This window comes from Neospora caninum, chromosome III (genome assembly GCF_000208865.1).
Source record: "Neospora caninum Liverpool complete genome, chromosome III".
NCBI classification, from domain to species: Eukaryota; Apicomplexa; class Conoidasida; order Eucoccidiorida; family Sarcocystidae; genus Neospora; species Neospora caninum.
In genome coordinates, this window is record NC_018388.1 from 1,018,558 (window position 1) to 1,027,576 (window position 9,019).

The 9,019-nt window shown below is 62.2% G+C and overlaps 1 protein-coding gene across 1 annotated transcript in view; it reads right to left on the minus strand.

The window, feature by feature from the left end:
- NCLIV_008120 (conserved hypothetical protein) overlaps positions 1-8,011 on the minus strand; it is a gene marked incomplete at both ends in the record, with an annotated part of 28,062 nt that extends 20,051 nt beyond the window's left edge. The window contains 5 exons of the mRNA XM_003880325.1: positions 76-691; positions 1,133-1,735; positions 2,173-4,972; positions 5,125-6,959; positions 7,903-8,011. Coding sequence (XP_003880374.1) covers positions 76-691; positions 1,133-1,735; positions 2,173-4,972; positions 5,125-6,959; positions 7,903-8,011 — 5,963 coding nt within the window. The remainder of the gene's footprint in view (positions 1-75; positions 692-1,132; positions 1,736-2,172; positions 4,973-5,124; positions 6,960-7,902) is intronic.
- Between the last annotated feature and the right edge of the window lie 1,008 nt (positions 8,012-9,019).

The following is a 9,019-nucleotide window of genomic DNA, read 5'->3' on the forward strand; positions in this document are numbered from 1 at the left end:
ATTGCGCCTGTGATGTTCCAGGCTTCTCGAGCGGTTCTCCACGGGGTGCGCGTCCCCGTCGCCCGTGCGGCTCACCTTTCAAGTCGCTCGTTCCAGTGGCAGGAAACGGCGTCTAGCGCTTGGATGAACTCGAATTCGGGGAGCTTCGTCAACGCATCCCAGGCTGCGAGCTGCCGGGCGTCACCGTCGTTTTGAGCGGCGTCTTCGATCCCGAGCGGAGGCTCGCGGCTTTGTTCGTCACCCTGTTTCGCATCCTCGTCGTCATCTTCGACGTCACCTTCCGTCTCTGCCGTCCGTTTCTCCCCTTCGCCTTCGTCGGTCTTTTCCGCATGTGCGCTTGTCTCCTTCTCCGTCTCGCCGCTGACATCCCCAGACGCGTTCGCTGCCTTTTCCTCTTCCTGCTCCTCCTCCAGGCTTGGGCCCGCACCTTGTCCCTCTTCATCCTCTTTCTCTGCCCTCGCTGCCTCCTCGGCGTCTCCCGCCGCGACTCCTCCGCTCTCCAGAGCCCGCCGCGCCTCAGCAGCTGCGGCCACGTCGGCAGCAGCAGCGGTCGCCGCAGCCTCGCCCGCAGCCTCAACTGTCTCTGCCAAATCGCGTTTCCACGCGAGCGTTTTCGCGCTCTTTCGAGGGGCTGAGGCCGCCGCCTGCATCAGGCGGCGGACGGGCGTCTGGCGATCGATCCATTCGAAGACTGCAGCAAGAAGCAGAGACGCAGGAGACACGCACTGGCATCAAGATCGACTGCTGCAAAGCCGAACACCCCAGAGTCGCACGTACGCCTCAGCATCTATATGCGACGTACCTAAATGCGCACACACACCACTCGATCTCCACGTGTGTCTCCCTCCTCCACGCAAAACGCGGCAAAGACTTGTTCGGGTTTTTTTCTACGCAAGCATGTCCGTAATTGTTCGTGAACCAGCACCCGCATGTTTTCAGAACATGAAAAACAGAGCCGAGTTCGCCACGCAGCGGCCCACCGAGCGGCGGGACTGAACGTGTCCGCGTCGGCTGTCTACACGCAGGTCGCATGTGTGCTGGGTAACGCGTGCAATCCTTGCACTTCGATCCCATCGCTCCCTCGTGACCAGCTGATCCAGGCACCGTGATCTCCGGTGTCTACGGAACGTACAGCCTTCGCGCGTCGGCTCCTCGAGAAGCTCCTTGACCTCCTTTTCGTCCACGGGGCACTGCATGGCGTGGACGCGTCGACACCAAAGCGCGTATTTCAGCAGCTGCTCCAGGCGTTTCTCCGTCGCTTCGCAGATGCAAACGCCGTCGCAGTCGAGCAGCAACAGCGCAGCCTGCCGCACCACTGTCGGGCTGCCGCCAATCAACGCGGGGGGGTAACACGTGCCTGCTTGATCCGCACGGTCGGGCACTCCCTCCTTGACAGCGAGTGCGTCGGGCGCCCCATCCACATCCCTGGGAAGCTGAGCGAAGTCATCGGATGCGTCGTTCGAAGCGCCGTTGCTCGCGCTGACTAGCCCCCTGTCTTCGCTGGGTGCGCCTCCTACGCCGCAGACTTCCGCGCGTTGGAACCCTGCGTGGAAAGCCGCCTCTGGCGCCGCCCGATCCGCACCGTCGGCGCGCACGTCGATCCGGCGCGCTCCATCTTGGACAGGGGACCGAACTGGGCCGATGAGATCGACGGCCCGCTTCAGCCATCGGCCAGCCTTCTCGCGAAGCTCCTGCAGCTCCTGGTGGAGTGGCCAGTTCTTGATTACAAGGGAATCTGCGGGCGAGACACACACACAGACACGCACACAGGAACGCGCGCCGAAATTCACTGCATGCACCTGCCTTTCTGGTCCCAAACACGCGACTGTCCCGCGCCGGTCTTCGGCGAGGCTGCGCCTCAGCAGCGACGGCAAACGCGGGCGCACTGGTGTCCAGCGATTGAATGTTGCCGCAGCACGCGTTATTCAGGTCGAGGATGCAGACACGACAGGCTCGGGTGGCGCACCAAGTGCGAACCGAAACAAGTGCTGGCGGAGGGGCTGTCGCGTCTCAGGTCCAGCTGCGCGTGCGGCGCGCGGGGACACGCCGTCCAGCGCTCAGTGTGAGGAGACAGGCAGCGGCAACGGGTGCCGCGTCGGCTCTTTGGCGGAAGGCGCAACTCGAGGCACACCGCGAACTGCGTCAAACAGCACCGACTCTCCACGCGCTTACCATGCAGTCCAATGACTTCCAGGAGTTCCTCGTAGGACGCGCGACAGTGGTCTACAGCCGTTCCTTCCTCTCCTCCTGATGCGCCGTCTGCGTCTCCACCCTCGCCTTCCCTCTTTCTCCCTGCCATGTCTCCCACCTCGACCTCCCCGGTCCCCGGAGACCTCTGTGCAGCGCCACCGCCTCGGGTCACTCGGCCGCCCCCACTGTCTCCGACGGTCGAGCCTGCGCCCGCTCGGTCCGGAGTGACTTGGTCGCCGGCGCCGCTCCCCGTGTCGCCCGCAGCCGCTGTGCCATCGCGTCTCTGCTGCTGGAGCTCGAGCACGTGCTGAAGATCCTCGGGCTGCAGTTTGCTTTTTCGGCGGAACGCGTCCAGAGACCCGACGCTCCAGCTCGCCCGTTCTGCCGCGGATGCGACGGCGGCGCCCGCCGCTCGGTCGAGCAGCAGGCGCGCCCGCGTCGTGAATTGTGTCGCCGCCTCGACGTGCTTGCGGAGGTCGAGAAGCCACTGGTGGATGTTGAGGCACGCGCCGAGGCTCTCGCCTTCTTGGAGGAGTTGCTGGGTCTCGGGGAGAGACAGCGAACTCGCTCCCACCTTCTTGGACCGTTTCAGCCACTTGCGCCAGCGGCCGTGAAGCGCCTCGAAGAACTTCGCCGCTGACAGCTGAACTTTCATGGACGCGTGCGCGCACACCAACTCCTCGACTTCCTCAGGAGTCGGTTTCTCCTCCCCAAAGGGCAGTGCCCCGTCCGCCGCCTCCGGGCCGAACTCGGAGTTCTTCCCGTCTCCATTTTCAAGCAGAGGCGAAGACGGGGGCGACGACGGCGACGCGGCCGACCCCTGCTTGGCTCCACTCTTCGCCCACTTCAAAGCCGCAGACTGCTGCGCCGGGGAGGTCACACCGGACGCACCTGGCGCACCAGGCGCGAACGACGGCTGCTCGGCACCCGAGGCGCGGTGAGCCGGAGTGGCTGACGCGGCGTGCGGCTGTGGGAGGAACGGATGCTGAAGTTCGGAGGCTGGGAGAACGAGCTCGATCTCTGTCGCCAGCTGGTTCAGTTCCTCAATCAGCTTTTTGTCGGGACACGACACGTCGAGGTACTTCCGGAACGGACGCGCGCGGACTCGGCAGATCCACTGATGCGCAGCTCTCAGCCGCTTCTTCAGTTCGCGCATGCACGCGCTCTGCTGCACATAGACGGAGGATCCTCCCTCGTCCTTGATCAAGGCGATAGCAAGCTGGAGGCGTACAGGCCGTTGAAGCAAACGCTCGACCTTCTCGATCCACGCGGCGGCAGCCACGTGACCCTTGTAGTCATCCCATCCGGGGATGAAGACGCAGACGTCGTCCGCCTCCTCCAGCAGCTCTTCGCACTGCTGGAGATCCCCGGCAGAAGCCGCTGCATGCAGCAGCTGCCTCCACGTCAGCATTTGCTGGAGTTGCTGGAGCAGGTACAGAAACTCGGGGACTAAGAAAGGGACCGAAAAAAAACCTTCAATCAGCAACGCTTTCAGCGCACCGATCGGGATGCGCACGCGACGCGACACCCTGTCCCGCTCCTTCTTGCCAGCTCCCGGGGCGTCCTCCCCGCCAGCCCCGCCTGCGCCCGGCCCCGAGCCGTCGCCCCCAACTCCGGGCCCAGACTCCTGAGGGCCAGTCGCGTGCTCGCTGGGCGTCCGCGGAGACGCCGCCGCACCGTCGGTCCCCGCGGGCGAACTTCGACTTCGCGCTGAGGCGCCCGAGCTGGTGGGGCGAGCGGGCGCGGCCGGCGTGGGGGCCGCCTGGTCTGCGTCGGGGCCACAAGCCTTCTGCGGCGTGGAACACGCGGGATCCTCACCTCGCAGGAGAGAACGAATCTTTGCGGCGAACGCGCGCGAGCGTTTCACCCGTTGCGCCAAAGGTCGAAGCTGATCTTGGAGCCCCACGAAACGGTGAAGGAGGAGACCTTCCTGAAGGAGTTGTTCTCCCTCTACGATGTCTAGGCGTCCTCCCAGAGGGACAGAAAACAGTCGACCTCGCCGCTCTCTCTCCCACTTTGTCCGACCACTCAACCCAGGTTTGTTCATCGAAGGCGCCAAAAAGGAACTGAGACCCGACTCGCAGGTCTCCGGCACCTGTCGCTTGTCCTGCATCTGCTGCGTGTGACTGGCGCTGCCCCCGTTGGGCTCTCGCGCGTCTCCGCCCGCTTCGCCCCTGCGTTCACCCTCCGTTGCAAGGTCTCCGCGCGTCGCTTCATCTTGCGCCCCACTGGAGTCGTCCTCTGAAGACTGTCGCCCACGCTCCTCCTCTCCCGCAATCAGCTCTGCTAGCCTCGCCGCTGCAGAGAGCGGCGCAGCCGGACCGGTCGCGCCGTCCTGGAGGGCGATCGCCGCAGCGCGTCTCCAATCGGAGACCAGCCGGAGTTGCACGGAGACATTATGGTGGAGATTTTGAAGCGCACTGAAGGAGACGAGAGCGCGCGGGACGGTGCCAGACACGGCGCGCGCACCAGACGCGCCGCTTGAATCCAAACTCGCAGAGAGGAGCGAAGCTGCATCCGAGGGAAGTGAGTCCGAAGCGACAGCTGGAAAGCTCGACTTGGTTTTGAGAGGCGACGAGAAGGCTGACGACGAGCGCGCAGATGCAGACGCTCCCGCTGCCGACGGGCCCGTGGATGTGAGGAGGTGCGGCAGGAGAACGAGGGACGGGAAGGAAGATGCTAGGGACGAAGGCGGCGGAGCAGAAGGACGTTTCTCGTCTCGATCGCCAGACGGACAACACGAATCTTGGAACGCGTAGAGAGCCGCCGCCCGCTCTTGAAGCTGCGCAAGAGTGAAGAGAGCAGAAGCGGAGTACACATGGAGCGATCCCAGGAATCGTTTGTTGGGTCCTAGCTAGTGGCTACGGGGTTTTTCGCGGAAACGCATAAAAAACGCACCACAACTCGTCTTGACAGACGCTTTTTCGTTCTCACCTTTCGGGCCGGCGTGTGGAGGTGTTGGGCAACGAAGTTCGACGAGGCGTCGAAGCTATGGGGATGCCGAATCTGCAAGAGACTTTCCCTAGCTCTTCCCCCTGGACCTTCCGGTGCCAGGCCTGCACCATACTCTTTTCCATGGCCCTCCTCAGACCACATTCTCTGCTGCTGCTTGAGGTCTTCTTCTTCTTCCCACGTCCGCCACCCTTCCTCGTCTGGGCGACTCGAGGCTGACGAGCAAACTCCGCCCGGGGACGCGAAAGGCGTCGCGTCGCCGCCTGCGGTCCCCGAAGGAGCGGCCGCGTCGCGGGACTGAAGCACTTTGACTCTGCGGTGAACATAGAGACAGCCGTAGACCTTCTCTTGGTCCAAGCAGTTGAAGTCTCCAGACCAGTCTCGGCACCCGTCGGCGAAGGCGGCAGTCTCCTCCTCCAACACTCGAAGCTGTTGCTGCTGAAGCTCTGCAAGCTCTTCTTCAGACGGCTCGTTCACAGCGACATATCGGAGATCCGCGTGCCCGCCTGGCGCGCCTCTCTCACTTCCTGACACGCCTCCGCCCCGGCGTCGTCCTCGCCCACCTCCGCCCCGAGCCGCCTTCTCCTCGTCGCCTCCGCTCCTCTCTGTCTTCCGTCCGCCTCTCTCACTGGCCCCATGCAACGCGCGTTTCGGCGCTGCAGCCGCGCCCGCGGCGGGCCCCGCCGCCTCAGATGCATTTTGACAAGTCGGATTCCGCTTACCCTTCTTCTCGAGGCCCGCGCCCCGCTTCCCTCCACGCGGACTGGCCGCGCGGCTGAGAAGAAAGGGCGCGGCGTCGAAGACCTTGAAAGGCATGGGAGTCACCAGCTGGGCGACGGGCACTGCGACGACACTGGGCGGCGCAGAGGGGGCTGCCGCCGAATTCACGAGATGTCCAGGGCCCGACGGAGACGCACGCTGCGTTGGATTTCGAGGCGGCGCCTTCGCCCAGCGTGGGGAGCTTGACGCGCATCCCTCGCGGCTCCCTTGGAGTCCGCGGGGCGTCTCCTGGTCAGACGCCGGCGAGGGCGACGGGCCCGAGGCGGGCGACTCCGCCTTCACACATCGAACGGCGTCTGCCTCCCCGTCGCTTTTCTCATCCTCGGCCGAGACTGCGACGTCCTCAAGAGTGGGCGCGGCGCCAGTTCTGCGTCTCTCCTCTCGACTCGGACGCGGCGTGTGCAGCGGCGATGCCGGCGTCAACGCTGGATTGCGCATTGGCGCGAGCTCACCGTCTTCCTTCTGAGAGTCGTTGCCATGACGTGGCAGCGAGTCTCCCTTTGGACACCGATCACATGACGCGGTGTCTCCCTCTTCGTCTCGCGCGTCTCCCTCCTCTTCGGCATGCGCCGCTGCGCATCCCCTCGGAGGCCCCGCCTCCTGGCCCGCATCCACCTTCTCCCGTGTCGCCTCCTTCATCGCTTCCGGCTGTGCCGGACTCTGACCGGTTTCACGGTGCGGCGCGATCCCTTCTTGCTCTTGTTCTGCGAGGTCGGCGCTTCCTCGCGATCCGTCGTCTCCCTCGCTTCCGGCCTCTCCGCATTCTGCCTCGCCTGGGCCTTCGGCTTCCTGGTCTACCTCCCCGTCTTCTCGCGCGGCCCTCAGCTTGGCATCCACGGAAAGCAGCTGCCGATCGAAACTCGCCTCGGCAGCCAGAGCTCGCTCGGATTCCTCTCTCAGTGCCTGCGCCGAGGCGCCTGCAGGGAGATACGGATTTGTCCACGTCTGATAGGTCAGCGCATCTACTCGCACGCTCTTGTGAGAGCCGCCTCGAGACGACGCCGGGCCTAGAACGCGCATGTACGGCCGAGACGACGCTGCAGGAGACGCCGCACAACAAAACAGCCAAAAGGAGCGGATACCCCACCGCGTCTCCAGATTCCTCACATCGTATCCGCAGACTATCGTTGTGTGTGCTCTACGCGGCGCCTGAGCCTAGCACGCTTGGCGCCCATATAGAGGAAACACAGATCGAGAATAACAGTTTCAATGTGGGAAGTGCAAGGAAAGCCAACTGTTGCTGTACGTGCACCGTGTGAGAGAATGTCACACCGGAGAGGCCAGACGGCAGTTCTTCCAAATCCAAGAGCAAGAGGCGGGAAGAAACGCTTCGAGGGGCTGCCCGACACTCGTCACTACGGGACGTGCGGCGCACGGCCAGCCCAACTCGCCAGCCTGACGGTAGAACAATACTGCGGGAAGTGCAAAAGGCCACAACTCGAGATGAACGGCCAGAGAGTCCGCTGCAGCATTCCACATGTGCCAGTCCTGCTGCGTACACCCCAAGCTTCGCTTTCCTCAAAAGACGCACGCACCCAAATCTCGAGCAACACACTACAGACACGCACATCCAAATAAGCGAATGGATATATATATTTATATATATACATATATATACATATACATATACATATACATATACATATACATATACATATATATACATATACATATACATATATATATATATATAAAGAGAGAGAGAAATGCACCTGGCCGTCTCCCGACACGGAAGTGAAGGCGCACAGTATGGACACGTCGCAGTCACTCCAGTGAGTAGACAGCAAGAGATCTTCATACGTAGTTATCGAGAACGCGAACACATCGCTTTTCGATTTGCGCGGTAAAGGAGAGACGGGGCGACTACAGGACGTGTGTTTGCGGTGGTCACGGGCTACGAGGGCCCGTCCCTGCGACGCAGAGAGAGATACACCCCCGTGTCAGCCTACTCTGATGTGGGAGCGGGACAGACCCACTTACTCGCGGTTTCTGGTACATTGGGCGCAGAGTCGTCACCAGAGGCCGCGCCTTTTCCTGCGTCTCCAACTGGTTTGCCAGCGGCGGGCGCCGCGGCTCCACGACCACTCATGATCAGTCACCGCTCGCACGTGGCATATACGCAGAGGCGGAACGGAAGTTCTCAGGGGTAGGAATTTGTGCCAGGAACGGACGAAGACAGCGACGGATACGCTGACACGCGTAATAGCTGTGCTCCGTTTCAAACAACACGGACAGAGAAGGTGAAAAAAAGGGGGGTGAACCTGCGCGAGCCTGTGGCGTGTGGCAACTGTTGAAACTGGGAGAACCGGGGGGGGGGGGGGGTGTGGAACCGCGCTTTTTGTTTTTTTTATCAAGAAGCCAAGAAAAAATCAAGCCGCGAAGAAATGTTTTTGGGATGAATGAGACAAACGAGCACGGGAAAACCCGTTCCGTTCCCGGCTAAAATAGAGTTGGGAGGAGAGGGCGTGAGCCGAGCGGCTGTGGGAGGGGGGAACCTTGAATCCGGCGGCTTTGTCCGTTTCGGAAGGAGAAACTGGACATGCGCGGAGTTCTTGATTCCCGGCCGGAATTTACGCGGGATGACAAAGCTTTACCGACGTTCCGTATCTTACAGCAAAGAATGGCGCGCAAAAACGAGAGGGCCCGGCCGCCGGAAGACGCCGTGTATTATCGGATGGCATCGGTCGCCCTCTACGATTTGCCCGGAAGGCAGAGAAGCGGAGACGAACGATGTGGAAAGTTGGGAACAAGAAAAGACACGGAGACGAAAAGTTTGGCGACGGACAGAGTGCCTAGAGACAATTGCGAAGAAGAACAAAATTGGAGGGTACCCAAGAAAAGCGGCCGGCGACAGCCATGACCACCTGCTGTGCCGCGGTCGTCCGCGAGCACTCGCGCAGAGAAAAAGAAAAAGGTTCCAAAGCGAGGAGAGTACGAGAAAAGACACGGATCGCCACGGAGCTGAAAGTTCGAGGCGACGCAGCAAAGGAGAGAGATGCAGTGTGGTGAACTGGACGGGGAGAGCGCCGTTTGCGGATGAGGTACGGAGTGCTCTGTGTACGTCTCGTGGTCCCGGATTTCTGAAGCCGGTGGAAAC